The following is a 22,920-nucleotide window of genomic DNA, read 5'->3' on the forward strand; positions in this document are numbered from 1 at the left end:
TTGCAATGACAGGTTTCATATACACTGGAGAAGTTGTACATCGAATGCTAACGGCCACACAGTACATAGCACCTTTAATGGCAAATTTCGATCCCAGTGTATCCAGAAATTCAACAGTCAGATATTTTGATAACGGTATGTATTGGTTAGCCTATTCTTTACTGAATATGTACTTTTAAATATTGATAATCAGATTCATATTAATCTTTTGTTAACCTAGAGGTCTTTTGGTAAATTGGATTAGAAAGTGCTTAATGCAAATGCCTTGCGATGACAAATATTATACTGTACCGGTTGATATGTGGATTGAAATGTATAGTCAGGAGTCACTCGTTCATTCATTCACTCATTTGTTCATTCAACAAATATTTGTTAACATCTGTTAGGCATTATAATAAATGAGTTGTTGTAAATGGCATCTCAAACAAAGCAGATACATTTATTTGATGCTATTTACTGTGAGTCCTTACTGCAAATTAAAAAAAAAAAAGTTAAGGATAATTTGTTATCTTCACATAGAGGCAAGTGACATAATATATTGATGTTAAATTCCCAAAACTTATGAAACATATACACCATAACATGAACACACCTTTTAAAAAATAAGGTAGTGAAAGTTAAAATACACTTATGAAAATTAAGTTCTCCTGACTTTAAAATAGGAAATAGAGCCTACCGAGATTTAGCAAGGACACTGACAACAATCTATCCCTACTATTTCTTCTGGGGACGTATAAAATAGAGAAAACCTGGACTAGATCATTAAATGCTATTCAAATCTAAAAAATGTAAGGTTCTGAAGACATATATAGATTTTCATATCTGGATCTTATGGAAGGCTGTAACTTTGGCAGAGAAAATAGGAAAAGAAAAGTTTGTTTTAGAAAAGTAAAGATAGAAATTTCTGTACTCTATACTATAAAAACAGTATTTATTTGTCCAAATGACAATTTCATCTTTTAAAATAATGGAACTATTTGGTGTGAACAGTTATTTCTACTCTTATCTTAAAGACCAAGGAGGAAATTTACTAGTGGGTAGTATAGACTTAATAGTGACAGCAGCTTTGAGGAAATGTGATCATTTTACTAAAAGTTATCGTCTGACCAGTGTGATGAAACCATTTTACAGGTCAAAATAGCAAATGAAAAAGGAAGCTAAACATAGGTAGTTATACACCTTGAGAAACACATTTCAAACAACTTGAATAACACTAAAGTATGTTCCAGTATGAAGTAACTCCCACGTTAGCCATAATAATCACCTTCTCCTATTATTTTAAGCACTTTTATACTCTGTCCTACCTCTTAGGAAAAAAGTTAAGGTGCTAATGCCAAAGATGTACGAATAGATTGTAAGGATACTTGAGTCATAACTACAACCAGAAGCTTATCTGAAACTTATTCCATGAACTTCCTTTCACAATCACCCTAGTAAATAGAAAACGATTTGAAGAAAGTTGATTCTTTTCTAAGCTGTGCCACTTATTGGCGATATTGGAGGCATTCACTAATGGGCATAGGATTCTAATGACAGAGTTTTCATAATAGCATCAAAATCATAAAGCATAGTAAGTAAGTCTCTCATCTCTCCCTCCACATTCTTTCTCATATACCACATTCCTAGGTAGCTCTTAATATATGAATTTTACTTTTGTTTGAGTAATTTCTAAAAATTAATAGATGGCACTCGAACCGGGCACTAAATTCTTTGAAAACAAGGATAGTGACTATAAGAAACCATTTTTTCTTCACTGCCTAACACAAGAACTCAAAACATAGTAGGTTTTCCATAATTATTCAGTGAATGAATAAATTAAAAAAATAAATACATAGGATGGTTTTTTTTAATTCTAAGAATTCTAAAAATTCTTAAGAGTTTCTGTATTTTACTTTATTGAACTATCTTCTGTGTAATGACCAAAGGGAATACTGAGGTCCCACAATATGACTGATAACTTTCATTTATTGTTCATGTTTTATTAAATGAATGAAATGCTTTTGAATACTGTAAGGCTGCTCACAAAGTTCTTTTATACAGTAGCAACTTACTGAAATATTTCCAACTTTGATTAATTAGGATCACTGAAAAAACACTTAAGGATGGGAAATTCAATAGTTTAGGAAAACAAAATTTCTCTAAGAGATAGCAGCAGTTCAGAAAATTTCTTCTAATATATTTCTGTAAACATTAAAGCACTAGATTTTAAAAATGAGATGATGCTTCCAGGTATTATAGGCAGCATAGATGATGGCTGAAATCTAAGTGAGCCAAAGAATAGTAATGCACAAAAACTAGATAAGTTAAAAAACACCTTGTAGAAAAATAATTTGATGGTTTAGAAATAGCAAATTAAAAAGTATAATTTTTACTAATGATCAGAAGTCTGCCTGGGCACAGAATCAGAAAACTTGGAGTTGACAGTGACATGAAGTGGCCTGAGTTCATCTTATTTGCCTGTTTTTATTTTGGAAATGAGAAGCTGGCATCCATTACTGATGAGATAACTTGATTAGGGTTCAATAAACACTGCAGGGATGCTCAATTCCAATAGCTTCGTTCCAGTAAGCACATAGGATGGTGTAGCAACCCATGGGCTCAGAGAGATGAGCTTAAATAACAACTTCATCTTTGAGATAAGGAAAAGTGTCACTAGATTTTGTGCTGATAGTGAAAGAAAATGTTTAGAATTGTCAGTCCCTACACCAGGAGATAGACTATGCTAAAGCCCCTCTTTAGAAATGTAAATTCCATTCCTTGATTTGTGGTTTTCTTTTTTTATTATTATTATTTTTTAATTGATGTTACGTTAGTCACCATACAGTACAACGTTAGTTTTTGATGTCGCATTCCATGATTCATTGTTTACATGTAACACTCAGTGCTCCATGCAGTCCATGTCCTCCTCACTACCCATCACCAGGCTCACCCATTCCCCACCCTTCCTCCCTCTAAAACCCTGTTTATTTCCCAGCGTCCCCAGTGTCTCATGGTTTTTCTCCCCCTCTGATGCCCACCCCCCGTTCATTTTTCTCTTCTTTTGGCAGTTTATACTCTTACATCATAATTGTCCAAAGAAAGTGCTTTCCTGGTTTACTTACCCCGTTACTACCTGTATTAGGCACTACCTAGAGAACAAAGGTAAGTTAGGGGCTACTTAGAGAAATACAAGATTATCTCCAAAAGCCACTCCCACCATCTTGTAGATCATAAAGTTTTAGGTATCAGTAACTTTTAATATAAGATGAACCTTGAAATACTGGTTATTTGACAAAACAGAATAGAGATATGTAGCTTTAAATCTAATAACGTTTACACTTAAATAATCTCTCAGTTATGTATGAGTCACTCAGTGTGCATGTAGAGCCATTTAATTAACAAATGTTGGGGAGCCTGATGGTCCTACTTAACAAAAAACTGACTTGCAAACTTATTGCTATTTTAAAAAGCCTGCTGCCGAAAATGTATTAAGAATATCTTCATCAGAATTTGCATGAAGAACATTTAATTACTCAATTATGTAGACCTTTCTTTTCCACAGAATTTGAGGGAACTATATTTTCTTGTATTTCATGTAGAAATCCCTAGAAAGGAGTAATTATTCTGCCCTCCTCCACCATGTTGTAGGAGCACGAACGGGTTCATGAAGGTTGTGTCCAAGGTCATGCAAACAGTAGTAGAGACAGGACAGAGGCTAGGTCTTCTGCCCTTTAATTCCGTGTTTCTCTGCACCATCAAAGTGCCTTACAGAAATTAGTGAATAAAGAAGAGACTAGAGCTTGAAAGTTGCAGGCATGCATTAAGGAGAAAAAAGATGCTGTTCAGAGGCATTTCCTGATGAGAAACCCCTGTACTTCTATGCTTATGGGAAATTTCCTGCCTATTACTATCATCTTGCCTTTCTAATAATTAAAAAATGGTAGTCGAGATACACCAATGCCCATAAAAAGAAGAGACTTGGGTTTTCACTTGTTGTAAGGGTATGTGTTAGGTATTCCCTTTGATGAAAAACACCTAGAAAAAATTTTTAAAAATTTGGGGACATCTGAATTTTTACCACAAAGAAACAAATACATCTCTATATTGAAAGTGTACAAGGTGATCATTTAATATAGGTATACATTGCAGCAGGATCCCCACCACAGAGATAATTAACACATTTATCATTTCACATATTTAGCTTTTTTTTTTTTTCCTGGTGAGAACACTTGTTTTACTCTCAGAAAATTTCAATTAGACAACACAGTATGAGAAGTTACAGTCACCGTGTTATACATCAGATCCTCAGACCTTGTTTGTAATGTAAATGAAAGCTTGTGTGCTTTACCAGCCTCTTCCTATTTTCTCCATCCCCTGACTCCTGGCAAGCAGTCCTCTAAAATCTATTTGTATGAGTTCAACTGTGCTTGGTTTTGTTTTAGGTCCCACATATAGGTGATACTATGCAGTTTTTCCTTTTCTCTATTTGGCTTATTTCACTTAGCATAATGCCCTCTAATTCATTTCTGGGGTCATGGAGGCACAATCTCACTCTTTTTAAATGCTGAATAATATTCCAGCATGTGTGTTCTTTATCTGTTCATCTATAACACTTAAGTTGTTTCCATATTTGGCGAGTACGAATAATGCTGCAGTGAACAAGAAAATCCAGAGATCTCTTTGAGAAGTGATTTTGTTTCCTTCAGTATATACCCTGTAGTGGAACTAGTAGATCATACTGTAGTTCTATTTTTAGTTTCTTGAGGAACCTCCATACTGTTTTCCATAGTGACTGTGACAGTTTACATTTCCAACAGACTACGTGGCTTTCTTGTTCTCCATATCTTCTCCAGCATTTGTTATCTCTTCTCTTTTTGATAATAGACATCATAACAGGTGTGAAGTGATATCTCATTGTGATTTTGATTTGTAGTTTCCCTCAAGATGGGTGTCGTTGAGCACCTTTTCATATACCTGTTAGCCATTTGTATATCATCTTTAGAAAAATGGCTATTTAGGTCATTTACCCATTTTTTGTTTGTTTGCTATTTAGTTATATCAGTTCCTTGCATATTTTGGATATTAACATGTTACTGGGTGTGTGATCTGCAAAATTTCTTTTTCCCATTCCACAGGCTGCCTTTTCACTTTATTGATTTTTTTTTTTTGCTGTGCAGATTTTTTATTTGACATGGCCCAACTTGTTATTTTTGCTCTTGCTGCCTTTCCTACTGAGGCATTGAGGAGCTTACCCTCTATGTTTTCTTCTAGGACTTTTGTGGTTGCAGGTCTTAAAGTCAAGCCTTTAATCCATTTTGAGTTTATTTTTGTGTACAGTGATTTAGAGGTTCAATTTTGCTTTTTTGCATGTGGCTATCGACTTTTCCCAGCACAATTTATTGAAGAGACTATTCTTTCTCCATTGTATATTCTTGGCTTCTTTACTAAATATTAATTGATCATATAAGAACAGGTTTATTTTGGGGCTATTATGTTCCATTAATCCAGGTGTCTGTTATTATGCCAGTACCCCACTGTTTTGATTACTAAAGCTTTGTAATACTTTGAAATCAGAAAGTGTTATGTTGCCAGTTTTGTTTATCATTTTCAAAATTGCTTAGCTATTTGGAATCTTTTGTGCCTCCATACAAATTTTAGGATTCTGTTTTATATCTGTGAAAAAATGTCATTAGAATTTTTATAAAGAGTGCATTGAATCTGTAGATTGCTTTGGGTAGTATGACATTTTAATGATATGAATTCTTCCAGTCTATGAATATAGAATATTTTACATTATTTGTGTCTCCTTAATTTCTATCATCAATATCTTATAGTTTTCAACATACAGATCTTTCATCTTCTTGTTTAAATTTATTCCTAGGTATTTTATTTTCTTTGAAGTCATTATAAGCAGCATTCTTTTCTTAATTTCTCTTACTGATTGTTCTTTCTTAGTCTGTGGAAAATCAACTGATTTCTGTATATTGTTTTTGTATCTTGCAACTTTACAGAAACTGTTTATTATTTCTAACAGTTTTCTGGTAGAATATTTAGGGTTTTCTATTTTATAATATTATATCATCTGCAAACAGAGACAATTTTATTTCTTTTTACCCAATTTGGATTTCTTTTCTTTCTTTTTCTTGACTAATTTCTCTGTACTTCCAGTACAATTTAGGATAAAGAGAGTGGGCATCTTTGTCTTTTTCTTGATCTTAGAAGAAAAGCTTTCTACTTTTCACTCTCAAGAATGATGTAAGCTACAGTCTTGTTATATATGGACTTTGTTATGTTAAGATATATTCTATCTATAATTTGTTAAGCATTTTTATCATGAAAAGATACTGAATTTTGTCAAATGCTTTTTCTGCATCTATTCAGATAATTATATATTTTTATCCTTCATTTTACTTCTGTGTTGTATCACATTGCCTAATAGGTATATGTTGAATTATCCTTGCATTCCAGGAATAAATACAGCTTGATGGTGGTGTATGAGCCTTTAAATGTTTGAATCTGGCTTGCTACTATTTTGGTGAGGACTTTTGGATCTATGTTCACCAGGGATATTCTGTGAATTTTTTTCCTTGTAATGTCTTCATCTGACTTTGTATCAGGGTAGTGCTGGACTTGTGAAATAAATTTGGAAGTGATTCTCTTCTACAATGGAATGATTTAATAAGGATTGCTACTAATGTTTGTTAGAACTCCCCAGTGAAGCCATCTGATCCTGGAATTTCCTTTTTTTCTAATTACTGATTCAGTCTGCTTACTAGTAGTTGGTCTGTTCAGGTTTTCGATTTCTTCATGATTCAGCCTTTAGTAGTGGTATGTTTCTAGGATTTTTGTATTTCTTCTAATTTTTTGGCATATAATTTAATTGCTCATAGTAGTTTCTTATAATCCTTAGTACTTCTGTGTTATCAGTAGTCAAGGCTCCACTTTCATTTCTGATTTTTTTTTTAGTCTTTTCTCTTTTTTCTTACCCTAGCTAAAATTTTGTCAATTTTTTTATCTTAAAAAAACAGTTCTTTATTTCATTGATCTTTCCTACTTTCACTTGATTCTCCACTAAATTTATTACTGCTGTGATCTTTATTATTTCCTTCTGCTAACTTCAGGCTTGGTTTGTTGTTCTGTTTCTAGTTCTGTCTTAAAGTGTGAAGTTAGGTTGTCTTTGAGATTTTTCTTTTTTCTTAAAGCATATATGGCTATCCCCCATTTTCCTCTTAGAACTGCTTTTGCTGCATCCCATAAAGTTTGATATGTTGAGTTTCCAATTTCATTTGTCTCAAGATATTTTTAATATTCCCTTTTGATTTCTTCTTTGACTCATTGGTTATTCAGGAAGATGTTTTTTAACCTCCACATATTTGTGAGTTTTCCAGTTTTCCTTCTGCTTTTAATTTCTAGCTTCATACCATTTTGGTCAAAAACATGTATAATTTCAGTCTTCATAAATTTTTTAAGATTTGTCCTGTGACCAAACATATGATTGGTCCTGGAGAATGTTCCACGTGCTGTTGAGTAAAATATATATTCTGCTACTGTTGGATGACTATTCTGCACATTTCTGTTGGTTCTATCTTGTCTAACAGGTAGTTTAAGTCTAATGTCTCCTTATTGATTTTCTGACTGGATGATCTGTCCATTGTTGAAAGTAGGATATGAAGTTCCCTACTAGTACTGTGTTGCTGTTTATTTCTGCTTTCAGATCTGTTTATATTTGCTTTATATATTTAGCTGCTCTGATGTGGGTACATAAATTTGTACAACTGTTATATCCTTTTGATGAATTGACTCATTTATCATTACATAATGACCTCCTTTTCCTTTTGTTACAGATTTTGGCTTAAAGTCTGTAATATCTAGTATAATTCTACCTGCTTTCTTTTGATTTCCATTTGCATGGCATACTGTATTCCATAATTATACTTTCAGTCTACATGTGTCCTTAAAACTAAAGTATGTCTCTTATGAGCATATATAATAGGTTTTTTAATTCTTTTTTTTTAATCTCTTCAGCCACTCTATATCTTTTCTTTTTTCACTCTATGACTTTTGGTTGGAGAATTTAAGCCCATCTACATATAAAGTAACTATTGATAGGTATGAATTTACTGTTGTCATTTTGGTAGTTTTCTTCTGGAGGTTTTGTAGTTCCTTTTTTCCTTTCTTCCTCTCTTGCTCTTTATCTCTGGGATTTGATCATTTTCTCTAGCTGTGTGCTTGATTCCTTCTACTTCATCTTCTGTATATCTACTATACGTTTTTGCTTTGTGGTTACTATGAAGCTTATATAAAATATCTTACGTTTATACAATCTCTTTTAAGCCATTCATAACTAACTCAAACTCATACAATAGCTCTATATTTTATAACGTCCACTGCATTTTATGAGGTTTTTTGAAGATTTTTTTACAATTTATTTGAGAGAGAGAGTGTGTGTGTGCAAGCACTGGGGGAGGGGCTGAGGGAGAAGTAGACTCCCCACTGAGCAGGGACTCCCCACAATGTGAGGCTCAGTCCCAGGACCACAGGATCATGATGTGAGCCAAAGGTAGACCCCCAACCACTGAGGCACCAAGGTGCCCCAACATTTTATGTTTGTTTTTTGGGGTTTTGTTTTGTTTTGTTTTTAAAGATTTTATTTGAGAGACAGTGAGAGAGAGCATGAGCGAGGAGACGGTCAGAGGGGGAAGCAGACTCCCCATGGAGCTGGGAGCCCGATGTGAGACTCAATCCTAGGACTCCAGGATCATGAATTGAGCCGAAGGCAGTTGTCCAACCAACTGAGCCACCCAGTCATCCCACATTTTATGTTTTTGATGGCACAGTTTACAACTTTTTATATCGTATGTCCATTAACAAATTATTATAGTTATTTTATATCTTTTGTCTTTTAAGCTTTATGCATGAGTTATAAGTGATTTATCCATCACTGTTGCAATATTAGAGTATTCTGAATTAACTTTCTATTTGCCTTTGCCCTAGTAAGTTTTGTATTTTCATATAATTCCTTTTACTTCTTTGTATCCTTTCATTTCAGCTCAAAGACCACCCTTTAGTATTTCTTATAAAGCTGGTCTAGTTGTGATGAACTCCTTCAGTTTTTGTTTGGAAAACTCCATTTCTTTGCCATTTCTGAAGGACAGCTCTTTTTGGTAGAGTACTCTTGGTTGATGGTTTTTTCCTTTCTATCAGCACCTTGAATATCTCCTCCTACTCTTTCTGGCCTGCAAGTTTTCTGCTGAAAAATCTTCTCATTTTCTTATGGGGGTGGGGTTCCTTTGTAAGCAGTCAGTTGCTTTCCTCCTGCTGCTTTTAAAATTCTTTGCTTTCAACTTCTGATAATTTAATTATAGTGTGTCTAAATGGTAGCCTCCCTGATTCAACTTATTTGGTATTTTGGGGCTTCCTATATTGGATATCTGTTTATTTCTCCAGGTTAGGGAAGTTTTCAGCCATTATTTCTTTGAACAAGCTTTCTTCCCTTTCTTTCTCTCTTCTCTTCCTTGGATTCCTAAGTTATGAACATTAGTCCACTTGATGGTGTCCCATATATTCCTCAAGCTATCTTCACTCTTTTCTTTTTGCTTTCTGATTAGATGAATTGCACCGCCCTGTCTTCATGTGCATTGTTCCTTTCTTCTACTTCATCTAGACTCTTGTTGAACCACTTTATTAAAATTTTCACATCAGTATTGCATTCTTCATCTGATTTGTATTTAGTACTTTTTTAATGATTTTCTATTTCTTTGTTGAAATTCTCACTTCATTTATATATTGCTTTTGTAACCTCAGTGAGCAACTTTATGACTTTATTTTGAACTCATGTAGGTAAATTAACTTACTGGTGTTTCATTAAGGTAGGTTTCTGGAGATTTATCTTGTTCTTTTATTTGGAACATATTTCCCTGTTGTTTTGGGGGAGTTTTTTGTTTTCTGGTTTTTGGGAGTTTTTTTGTTTGTTTGTTTTCATTTTCTTGACTCTGTTAGTTTCTGCACATTAGATAAAATACCCATGTCCTCTAGTCCTGTCAGAGTGGCTTATGTAGGACACAAACTGCATCAATAAGCACAGCCCAACCTCCTGGTTGTCTCTCAAATCTCTATGATTATCCCTGATAATCATAGTGTTTGTTCTTAGAGGTTCCCTGTGGTTGAGACTGTGCCAAGATCCATCAGTGTTTCAAAGGGAATGCTCATAGTCAACACCTACACGTGGGGTTGATCTGGAGCCAGACCCTCAGGCAGCAGCTAAGAAAGTATGCAGTCAAACTGCTTCTGGGGGGATACTGGGAGATAAGCATTTTTGCCTGGTCTCTCTACTAGCTGTAAGGAGGTGCTCCTTCACCCATTTAGAAACTGCTTATTTGCTAAAATCCTCTAGGACTTGTAAATACAATCTTCTATCAGAGCAAGGTGATTTGGCTGCCTAAATCCTGGATGGCTAAACTGTAAAAATTAGGACACTAGATGTGTGGACAAGCTCTTTCAAGGTAGATACTGGCAGCTTGGTTTTATTATTGAAGTTAGCCAGAGAGAGATGGTGAGGGAAGTGCTCATCAACTCTTTTGGATCCTAGGGAGGACAATAGTCAACAGCTAAATGGACTAAAAGCCAGACCTGCATGCTGCAGTTTATAAAGTATGTAGTCACACCCTTCCGGGGCATGATGGGCATTTTTGTCTGCTCTCTCTCTGCTGAGCCCTGGAAGCATGGCCATGGCAAGTACTCATGCACATACCTGTTGTTTATTTTTCTGCTGGAGTCCTATGGGACTTGTAAATGGAAATCCAGTTGTCTGTCAGAACCAGATGATCTGGGGGGCTGTCTCTTGGGTGACAGCAACCAAAGCTGGGTGCCAGACATGTGCAAGCTCCTTTCCAGAAGGATGTTGGTTACCTGTTTTTATTGTCAGAGTGAGCAAAAAGAAGAAGGTGGGGGAGGTGCCCGCTGGCTCTTTTGGGCTCCAGAGAGGATCACAGTACCTAGATATATGCAGTTTCAATGTGGGTATTTTCTCAGTTGCCTAAAGTACAGTAGTTACTCAGCTAGTTTTTAGATTTCTCTTGGAAGAAATTGCTCTGTGTGTAGTTCTGTGTGTACATTGGGTGTGTCCATGGGAGGAGGGAAATTCAGAAGCCTCCCGTGTCACATCTTGGTCAAAAGCTTTCAGCATTATGTTGAACTCAAAAACACAGTGCAGGCAGTATTCTGTTTTACATCAATCAAATACAGGGATTAAGTTATGAGCAGTCAGATGGAAGAAGCCCATAGAGCAAGGCACGTGGGAAGAGGTGTGGAGCACACTACTCTCCCAGAAATTCCACATGTTCACTAACCCAGAAACTCTCTGTCATACAATCTTGGTTCTTTTTTCCTTTTCAATCAGATTTTTACTGACCTGTGAGATAAGTTTATCTCTTTTAGTTCTGTGAATTTCAATTTCTGTAAAATACTTTTCATTTTTGTAAAACATTTTTACAGAATGTAAACATGATTTTTTTTAACCAACCAAAAAATCCAGTACTTAGAGCTAAGCTAAAGTCTCAGCTGCTCATTTTTTTTTCTTTTAGGAAAAAAATTGAAAATAAACAGTGTCATTTAAAACAAAACTGTGACTTCTCATCGGTGGCTATTAAGCTATTTCACTTCACATTTCATGTTAATAGTTTTATAGTTGATTCTGGCTGATTGACCCATCAGAATATGATACATAGCACTGAGATTCATTCCTCCCAATGTACCTCAAGGGGGCTTCAGAAATCTTTACTTGGGGCCCTTTAAGCTGCCTCGCAACCTCCTTGAAGCAATACTACAAAGACAGAAATGCAGTATTATGTACCAGAAAAGAAAATTCCCATTAGTGCTGAAGGAATTTTTTTCAGCATGGAAGAGTATAATTCTAAGTATCGAAGAAACATTTTCAGGTCTTTTATAAGTGGTTCTAGCTTTCCTGAATGAGTCCCTTTCTTTCTCAGCATTTGTCAAATGTATTTGAAGTTCATTCAATCCACTTGGGTTGCATTTTGAAAGTGGCTCATAGAAATTTAAGCAGACAGTACCCATTAACATTAGAGGACTTCCTAAGGCAAAATTCCCTCATACTGGGCTCAATATTAACCTCAGTATGAGATTAGGTTTTACTAAATATTTAGAGAATACTCAATTGTTTAAAAATATCCCCAAAACTATTTCAGTAATGAATTCCAATTAACCATGTAAAATTTAAGAAGCACAACTATTAGATTTGAAGACTATATTCATGGTTTTGTGAAGTCTGTCACCAGAATTGATTGATATATATTTATTAATGCATTTCTTCTGTTTCAATGGGGTTTATAGGCACAGCACTTGTTGTCCAGTGGGACCATGTACATCTCCAGGATAATTACAACCTGGGAAGCTTCACATTCCAGGCAACCCTCCTCATGGATGGACGCATCATCTTTGGATACAAAGAAGTAAGTAATGTATTGATGATGTCCTTTCCCCTTGATCTTGACTTCTATCTTTTTCTCCAAGTGTCAAGAAAGGGACATTTTATAATCATGAACCTCAAATCGCTTTCTCATGTCTTGGTTTCTTTTGCTTCATACAAAAAAATTTTTAATCTACTAGGTAGCACTGATTGTTAATTCTTTGGATTTTGTTTTGTATTCTGATATCATTGGTATTATGATTAGTGAATTTCATAGAATTATGAAATTATATTCTGATGGTATTATAATGAAATATCTCTAAGAAAAAGTATTTCCAACTTGGAAGAACTTCTCTCCTACATCTGATTATATTTATTTTTGTTTCTTTTTCCTTTCAATTTCCATGACATGTTTTGATTCTAACTCCAAAAGTATTATTATACATGAAAACTTATGTGGCTCCATGACCCAATACTGAAGGCATGTTAGGACCCACAATCCCTTTGGCCAGTGTATATTTCAACTCTCTGGGCAAAATTAATTAGCATTCTAAGTGACAGAAATAAGAATGGAATTTAAAATTATGGTTTGTTTCATTTTACCAAATTCACAAAGCAAAGAATGGAGATTTACTAAATCATTGCCTTAAATTTACAGAATGTCTAAATTAGAATAATAACATGTTTAGCTTAGAAAGTCTATTGACAATATAATCACAGTCTATTAGACAACCTAAACTTTAGGGGAACAAAATAAATATAAGGAAAAAAATTTCAGAAAAAGAAAGAATAAAAGAATAATATTCCAGGAACAGTAGATGTGATACTTTAGACAGTTGCTAAGTATATTAACCCATGGGTTAATGGGTATTTATAATAATACAGACTCAGTATATCATTTAAAGGGTTATTTTTTATTAACAAATGCATCCTTGACTAGTAAAAGTATGTTGAAATTTTAAAAATTATTCACTTTGGTCAAATTTTCTGGAATACATCTTTTCTATAGGGTGAGGGATAGTTTTATTTGAGTTAACTAGGTCAGCTTTTGGAAATTTTATAATCATTTCAAATATTTCCACTCCTTTGGAGAATTCTTCCATGTGGTATTGATCATTTTTACTTGGGGTAATAATATAAAAAGAGTATAATATAGAATCATAGAATCTAATCTGCTTGGTGCTTCTTATCCACAGCTATGGTTTAATATCATAGCCCTTCATATTCTTGTATCACCTTACTTGCAAGCTGGGAGAATATAGCTCAAAGGGACTCATTCATTTCTAGTTTTCATAATAATCTAGTATAATCCTAAAACTGCAGAGTATCATTATAGAATGTTAATTTTCAACTATTTCAACGAGCAGTGGCAAAGGTTCTGGAAAGAAGTAGGGTCAGTAAGCCTAGGGTCTTAAATCTGTAGGCTTTTTCCAAACAGGTTTTTTTTTTTATTATTGTGGTCTCTTTTCTAGTCTTGATTATAAAAATCATCATCTTTATTTATACTATTATCCATGGATGTCTCACATTGCAGAGTAATAGTTCATTTTTTCTATTCCTTCTTTGTAGTGGATTTGGTATTTCTAAAATGTTTTTTGTTTCTTTATTGTAATCAAAGAAAAATTTTCCACTCTGATTTTCTTGTTTTGTCATGGGTAATATTACACTGATAGGCAATTTTAACACTTTCTTTGTATTTCCAGACCATTATCCTATTGAACACTAGTCCTTCTGAACTCAGAGTTCTAAAGAAGTCATTGCTTTATTGTTGGCCTTATTGTTCTTTCTTTATTCTTGTTAGAAAGCAACTTTTTATTTCATATTATACCTTAATTTTTTTCCAGTAATTGTCATACATTTTATTTTGCTGATGTAAATTTCTATTTGTAAAATTTGCCACAGTAAGGGCTCCCTTGCACTTGAGAAGAAAACTAGATGTTTCTGACATTTCTAGAATACATTTATGATCAAAATAGCATAAAATAGTTAGTTGTTTGCATAATATATTATCCTTCACAAGGTGCTTTCACATACAATATAGTTTTCTATTCTTCAGCAATATTATATAATCTTAATATTCATAAAGGCACTGGTGCTGAAGGTATTTAATAAATGTGTATAGCTTAATTATGGAATTAGATCATGCAAAATTATCTTTATTTTATAGCTAAGCAGACTGTATCAGAAAGGTTAAATAACATGCTTGAGGTTGCAGAGTTAGTTAAGGACAAATCCAGGACTAAAGGCTCTAATTTGGTGATGCCAAGGTACCTCAACATTATTTTTTTCTTTCCCAAGAAGATTATGTATAACAATTCACAAATATATTCCCATTTTTAATAAATATTGGCTAATGTTTGGTGTTTAATAATCTTTCTATCTGACTCCAATAAATGACACAATTACAGTCTCATACAGTTAGAAGTATTCCTAGTTGAGTTACAGAGCTAGTGAAATCATAAGGACTTTAATAAAGAGCATAATTTTGTGTTCCTGTCCAGGTTAAATTTGCAGAACCAACATCACAGATAGGGAACTAAGTATAATTCTTTCTGTACTAAGTTTCTCCTAACTGGCTAATTCCAGCTTTGTTTTATTTTATTTTATGTGAGTGAGAAGAAAAAAATCCGATGTATGCAGAAACTACCAACAAAGCACTTGGTTTAATTGTAGAGTAAAATTAGTAATGCATTGAATAAACTTATTGACACAAATTTCATTTTTATTTCCCTCTAGTGATGTATTCCAGTGGATAATTATGTTTCTTTTATTAACTCTTAACATGCCATCTGCCCATACTAACCACTCAGATGACCTTCAACACTGCCATGTTCCTCATATAGTCATTTCTCCAATGGTATAATTTTTTACAGTACAAACTAGATCAATAATGATCAAAATTAGAACATACATTTGCACTTATAACAATTTTTCTTATAATAGGATTGAAGTAAGAGGGTACTACTGCTGTTTAAAATAGGAGTGAATACAAATTTCTTTGGGTCATTAAGTGCTCCCCCATCAAAATCCCAATGTTCTTCTAGCCATACTGGTAAGAGGAACAGTGGAGATTTGGATTCCTTTAAATAAATAAGTTACCTCTCCTGAGGTTGTAGCTCTGTATTATTGAACTAAAGATTTAAAATTCTATTCTAAGTTATAGTTCCCCATTGTTACACAGCTGTTTATTTTAGTTCACTTCAAAGACACCATTTACTTGGGGTGAAGTGAAAACCGAAAAAGCAGATTCTCTTTTTCTTAATTTTCTGTCAGATTACCAACTGTTCACTTTAATGCATTTTCCAGTTTCACAGTATCCATTTGTGTCTTGGGCATCGATTTTAATTATCTGATAAAATTAACCATCTTGCCCTCTATTTCCTTAATATAATAATAATAGTTCCTTTAAAGTTTATGGCTGATAAGTAATATCTAGGTTTCCTGTGGGTCTGTTTCTATCATGTCTTTTTTTTTTTTTGGCTTTTCCTCTAGATTTTCATCCACTGGTCCCATCTCCTTGCACGCCAGATAATTTTTGCTCCAATGTTGGGCATTGTTTACAACCACTAAAAAGATACTTTGATTTTGTGGATGATGCTTTCTTCCTCCAATGACTGTTTGCTTTTTCTGTTTGGCAGGTAGGATGGAACAGATTATTTAATACTGCGAGGGCTAAGCTCATTCAAAGTTGAGCATCAGTCCTTATAAAGACTGGTGTATTTCTGGTTAGCACTTACTCTTAGAAAGTAGTCCTTCAGGAACCTCCACCCAGGCCTGGGTTTTACTCCAGGACCTTTTGCCTTAATGGCTCTCAACCCCTGTGTTTTCCTCAGCTTCACATCTGAAGTTCTGTTCAGTTTCTTAGTCTCTAAATCTTGCTTGTAAATTGCCAGATGCATTGATAGGAAGGTGGTATTGCATTCACTTCTGTGATTTCCTTTCTCTGGAATCTTGGCTTTTCAAGTCTTTGTTCTTTGATAGCCACCTGATGCCTTCAACAGGTGCTTTCCATATGTTATTTATCTTCCTGCTTGATCTCAGTAGGAGAAATGGTCTTTTACAAGTTTGTCTGCCATAGCCAGACATCCCATTCACTTTTTTTTTTAATTTATGTTTTTAAATTATTATTTATTTATTTATTTTCAGAAAAACATTATTCATTATTTTTTCACCACACCCAGTGCTCCATGCAAGCCGTGCCCTCTATAATACCCACCACCTGGTACCCCAACCTCCCACCCCCCCGCCACTTCAAACCCCTCAGACTGTTTTTCAGAGTCCATAGTCTCTCATGGTTCACCTCCCCTTCCAATTTACCCAAATTCCCTACTCCTCTCTAACACCCCTTGTCCTCCATGCTATTTGTTATGCTCCACAAATAAGTGAAACCATATGATAATTGACTCTCTCTGCTTGACTTATTTCACTCAGCATAATCTCTTCCAGTCCCGTCCATATTGCTACAAAAGTTGGGTATTCATCCTTTCTGATGGAGGCATAATACTCCATAGTGTTTATGGACCACATCTTCCTTATCCATTCATCCGTTGAAGGGCATCTTGGTTCTTTCCATAGTTTGGCGACTGTGGCCATTGCTGCTATAAACATTGGGGTACAGATGGCCCTTCTTTTCACGACATCTGTGTCTTTGGGGTAAATACCCAGGAGTGCAATTGCAGGGTCATAGGGAAGCTCTATTTTTAATTTCTTGAGGAATCTCCATTCACTTTTAATAACCATCTCCTAATTTGATACGATCTAGCATTTATTGAACTCTTCATACATGCCAGGCAGTGACCTAAGTGCTTAAAATTTATTTCATATTCCTCCTCTCTCTCTCTGCCTGCCTCTCTGCCTACTTGTGATCTCTGTCTGTCAAGTAAATAAACAAAATCTTTTAAAAAAATTTATCTCATATAATTCACACACACACACACACACACACACACACAAGAGGTAGTTGCTTTTATCATTTATAGAGAGAGGAACTGAAACACCCAGAGAGGTTCAGTAACTTTCTCAAATTATTAAACAAAGATTCATCCAAGGGAATATATCGCTTCTCGGCCTTTTGGCTAAGATCAAGTGTAGTATCTGTTCTTATCAGTTTAACTCCAAAGCCTGTAGACCTAATCACTGTACTGTACTGCCTCCCTCTGAACTTCCTTTTCAAGAAATAACTAAACTGAGGGCACCTTGATGGTACAGTCAGTTAAGCATCTGACTGGGTTTTGGCTCAGGTCATGATCTCTAGATCCTGACCTCCAGGTCATGAGATTGAGCCCCCTGTTGAGCCTTGTGTCAGGCACCATGCTCAGCGAGAAGTCTGCTTAAATTTCTCTCTCCTTCTCCCTTTACACCTCCCCCTCCTCTTGTGTACCCCTCCAAAATAAATAAATAAATCTTAAAAAAAAAAAAAACAGAAATGACTGAACTGCTTCACTCACTTCAATATCTTGGACAGTCTTTCCTAGCTAGTCATTATTATGCTATAACCCTCTTGAGAGCACAGGAAAGAATCGTTTGCCTTTCCATAACATATATTTTATTTATTTTACTAATCTTTTTTTTAAAGATTTTATTTATTTATTTGACAAAGAGAGAGACAGCAGTAGATGGAATACAAGCAGGGGGAGTGCAAGAGAGAGAAACGGGCTTCCCACCGAGCAGGGAGCCTGATGCAGGGCTGGATCTCAGGACCTAGGGATCATGTCCTGAGCCAAAGGCACATGCTTAACGACTGAGCCACCCAGGTTCTCCTGTTTTATTAATATTTAAAAAAATGAAAAGGGGTTGTATGTAGTTTAAAAAAATAAAATAAAATAAAAAATAAAACATGCACCCTTTCTTAAACAATTAGAATTTGGAAAATCGCCATTCCCATTTCCTATTCTGTTAATAACCAGCTGTGACCTAGAGCCCATATTCTTTATATTGTTTTTAGTTACTATTGAATAATGATGCTTGTTTGCTTGATTACGGTAGATATAGATCTAAAAATTGGGACCGTTGATAATGTAACAAGGTATCTACCTAATCATAGATTTCATTCCAAAAACATTAGGAGTTTGAAATCAGATTTCTTACAATCCTGATGCTGTCTTTGGTAGTATACTATAATATTTCAGAAGTTACATTTCCTCTGATTTGTGTTTCTCTTTTTTATTTTGAATTTATCGCATTATTTCTCCTCTTGTATTTTGAATTTAATGTTACTTTAGATACAAACTAGGGGAGGATGTGATTCTTTTTGTTTCTCTTGCAAATATGGTTATTTTCTTTTAACCAGCTCATGGGAGGGATAGGGTAGTCATCAATTTCAGACAGTGCAATTGAAAAAAAGTCATATAATCCTTCTATATGGCAGCAGGGGGAAATCATAGAAAATGTATACCCTACCCGTGAGTCAGCCTATTCTATCCATTTTCTTGGTTGAATACCTGACTGTATACTTTAGCAAATCTTAGAGGATATCAGTATAGAAGAACTTTATTGTTTATTAAGTAAAATCACTTTCTAATCTATTTTATCATTTAAGTATTTGAACTTAATGTACCTTAGTGTAACATCCACTGTAACATCCACTAACTTCCACTGTTTCTGTGGAAGAATGCATAGTTGATAAATCACCATTGCCAATTGGGTGTAAGTTTAAATGGCACCCTTAATACATTTTGAAAATTCCTTTTAAGACTATTTCTCTTATTTAAACTGTAATGAGTCTTCAATTCATGGTAATCATCCTGTAAGTACTGAAAGATGAACTCTTGCTGAGCTTGTAGAATTTATGGAAAAAAATAATTCAAGAGAATATGAGAAACCCGAAAAGAACTGAGCATTGAAACATTTGCCATTGAAATGAAGTTATTTGCCTTTATGGGTAATGCTCTGTGTGTGAGAACGTTGGACATGTGTTTATATAATACATATGCATCCAAAAAACTTTATAGCTGTGCCTGTAGAATTACTAGAATTACATATATATACACATATATGTTTGAAATATATACCTATACATTATATATTTATATTCAAATAACATTTATTTAATAAATTTATGATTCAAGGTTGAGAAAACCTAGATGACATAAAATGCTGATTATAAACTCTTAAGAAATCATTCTATAGATGTAGACATAGATGATTTTACATTACCGTGTTGTCCATATTTTTAAATACATGAAATATAAAATGATATCTACATACCTTTATTTAGAATCTAATTCATTTGCATTTGTGGTTATACTTTTTTTAGTTATATCACATATAAAAGCTCCTGATGTTTTAATTTCTTTTTACTTTTCACAGTGTAGGAAATGACAAATTGAACCATTTTCTCTTTATAATGTTCCAATAACAGGATCTAACTAGAAAAAACAGTTTTAAAAGGAGAAATTTGGGGGCACCTGGTGGCTTAATAGATTAAGCGTACAACTCTTGATTTTGGCTTAGGTCGTGATCTCAGGGTCCTGGGATTGAGCCTCACATTGGACTCCACGCTTAGTGGGGACTCTGCTTGAAGATTCTCTCTCTCCCTCACCAACTTATGTGCGCTCTCTCTCTCTTCTCTCCCTTTCAAGTAAATAAGTAAATCTTTAAAAAAAGAAAACAGAAACAGAAATTTACTGTAATGCTGGCCCTGCCCCTAGCTGTTGTTTTCTTGGTGAATGTATTTCATCTTTGTGGTGCATTTTCTCGAAGCGTTCCTCGGTTTCATCCCTGAGAGGTCACGGGGACGTTGCTCTTGCCGATATCAAGCCACATCCTGTCCTGCTTTCACGCTCCGTGGCCCTAGAGCTCTTTTGTTTCTCCTTGAGGAGAAAGGACTGTGCATTCCTCTCGTCTTTCTAAGCCCAAGTAGTTTCCCAATCCCCGCTCTTTTCCTCTTGTGTTTTATTCCCAGGCCACGTGTAGGCAAGCTCCCTCATCGATCTGTAAACCCAGATAGAGTTCCCAGCATGGCTTGAGCTCCGCTGCACAACCTTCTTCAGACAGTCGTCTGCCTCAGTGTCTTATTTTATATGAAGCTCCAACTCTAGTTGTTAGTTCATTTGGGGCACTCTTTAAATCAGAGCTCACAGTGATTGTGGGTGTGTGCATGCGTGAGTGTGTGTTTGCAAAATGGACATGTTGCCAACACATTTAGATATCAGAGGGATTTAAATAAGAATACAGTTTCGTATTGCCCCCTTGAAAACCAGAAGCCCTCAATCACTTGCTCTGCATTTCTACGTAGCAATAGTTCACTGGGAAGTGGACTTAAGTTATGTTCCCTGCAGTCTCTCCCACGGCAATTTCTTTGTTCTTACCCCAGGCCAGCACTAGTTTATATAAAGATTCAGCTTGAAACTCCTCGTTTAATAGAGGCTCTATAGGCTGTGATTATGGAGATGGGGGAGAGAGGGCTGTTAAGAACATATCTCTAACTCTGAGAAACAAACTGAGGGTTTTGGAGGGGAGAGGGGCAAGGGGTTGTGTGAGCCTGGTGGTGGGTATTATGGAGAGCACGGATTGCATGGAGCACTGGGTGTGGTGCATAAACAATGAATTTTGGAACACTGAAAAAAAATTAAATTAAAAACAACCAAAAAAGAACAAATCTTTGGCTTATGGCTCTCCTTTGCTTTCATACCCAAGTGCTCAATACCCAGCATATGAAAGGAGTTCGGTAACTGTAAGCTAAAAAAAGACTAAAATAGTTGTGCAAAATGTTAACAATATGCAGGAAAGCAAGTGGATTTTTATATTGTCAAATTTAATTGAAAGCCTTTCTGTTCGAAAGGCAGTTTTCAGACAACCAAGCACTAATACTGAGGACTTTATGTGTTGTTTTGATCGTAATAAAGAAAAGCGTGACTCCTTATAATTGGATGCCCTACTGAGTAACAGAGAAGCCAGATCTGACATTTAAAGGTGATGAGGTAGGAAGTTAAAGGCTGAATGCAGGTGAGAATGGGCAAAATAGTAAGCCTTGGGTTTTCTTCAGTGTATATATGTTAACATGCTTGACACCATGTTGCTAATTAGCGAGTGAACAAAAATGAGTTTAGGGTAATTCTTCTCCAGTGATAGGCATGTGATTCCTACTTTGGAAGGCACACTACGCAATCAAGCCCTTGCTGAGATGCTGTGCCGCCTATTAGGTAGATAGCTGGGTCAGTAATGGAAACTAATGAATGTTTTGGTGAGGATTGCCATGCAGAAGAGAGAGGAAAATAAAATCCCATTACCTCTGATTCAAGCAGCATGCTGTTACCTCCCTAACTGTTTCAGAGACAGAGGTAAAACTTCACGTTTTATGGGTCGTGTTGGGCCCCTGTGTCCTGGAGAATGACACCACAGCATGGAAGAAGACAACAGCTTATGTCTCTGAACCTTCCCCTGCAGACCAGTGTGCTCTGCCCTACCTTGGCCTATCCCTAATATTTTTTTCCTGTCTTAATTTCATCTGCTTATTGCAACTCCTTTCTGAGTCTATATACTTCATTTGCTTCTTATATCACTTATAGAAAAATTTATACTTACTTAAATAATAAACTTTTCTGTGTCCTGCAAAATGGAACGAAAATTAAAACACCTGAAAAATAAGAATTTATAAATGCTTGTGTAAGCTGAAATGGAAGCATATTTCAGCTGGTGTTAATGTTCCTTTTCTATAACTATCCTGTGGAATGAATGTAATTGTAAAAGTCATTATCAGAAATTTATGATTCAATACAAATCATACAGAAGCTGAGTGAAAATTCAGCTTTGCTTCAAACATAAAAAGGCAGCTATTAGAGGCACTTGAAAATAATGAAGGTACATTTCTTTTCTTCTTAAAAAAAAAAAGAAAGCTTCTATAGTTTAGAGTTGGTACTATTTCAGAATGGCTTCCTGAAAACCCTAGGAACTAACTTAGGAAATTTTTTTTTAAGATTTTATTATTTATTTGATAAAGACACAGCAAGAAAGGGAACACAAGCAGAGGGAGTGGGAGAGGGAGAAGCAGGCTTCCCACCAAGTAGGGAGCCCGATGTGGGGCTCCGTCCCAGGACCCTGGGATCATGACCCAAGCCTAAGACAGACGCTTAATGACTGAGCCTTCCAGGCACCCCATTTAGGAAATATTTTGAGTATGACTGGAAATTTGTAGAAAGGATAAAAAAAATACTGCTTCCCATAAAGCAAAATTTTTAGAGTGCCTGGACATCATCATTGGCCCTAGCTTCTCTGACTTGAGTACTTCATATCCTTGTACATAGAGAGTCTTCTATAGAATAGGTGACTTTTTTATGCTAATGACAGACCAGACCTTCTCTTATGCTAATTTGTGTGATACTGACTATAATTCTAGATGGTTTATTTATATACAGATACACACCCCACACACACAATTGCTCTGTTGCTATTAGTCAAAGTAATTCAAGTTCGATGTGACTTTTAACAGTCCTCCTGATTCATCCTAATGGTCTCTAAATTAAATACTCACATGGAATCCTGCAGACTGGTCTGACTTGCTCACAGAGAGCTGA

At 35.2% G+C, this 22,920-nt stretch overlaps 1 protein-coding gene and 1 non-coding gene across 2 annotated transcripts in view; both read left to right on the top strand.

Moving 5' to 3' along the window:
* The window catches only part of PLXDC2 (plexin domain containing 2), a 472,118-nt gene that overhangs the window by 308,899 nt on the left and 140,299 nt on the right, over nt 1-22,920 (top strand). Inside the window, exons 5-6 of the mRNA XM_044227759.1 lie at nt 13-135; nt 12,331-12,449. Of these exons, the coding sequence (XP_044083694.1) occupies nt 13-135; nt 12,331-12,449 (242 nt within the window). The remainder of the gene's footprint in view (nt 1-12; nt 136-12,330; nt 12,450-22,920) is intronic.
* LOC122892696 lies at nt 17,462-17,659 on the top strand. The gene has a single exon (XR_006381445.1). It is a non-coding gene; the product is annotated as a U2 spliceosomal RNA (small nuclear RNA).

Source organism: Neovison vison, chromosome 12, assembly GCF_020171115.1.
Source record: "Neovison vison isolate M4711 chromosome 12, ASM_NN_V1, whole genome shotgun sequence".
NCBI classification, from domain to species: Eukaryota; Metazoa; Chordata; class Mammalia; order Carnivora; family Mustelidae; genus Neogale; species Neogale vison.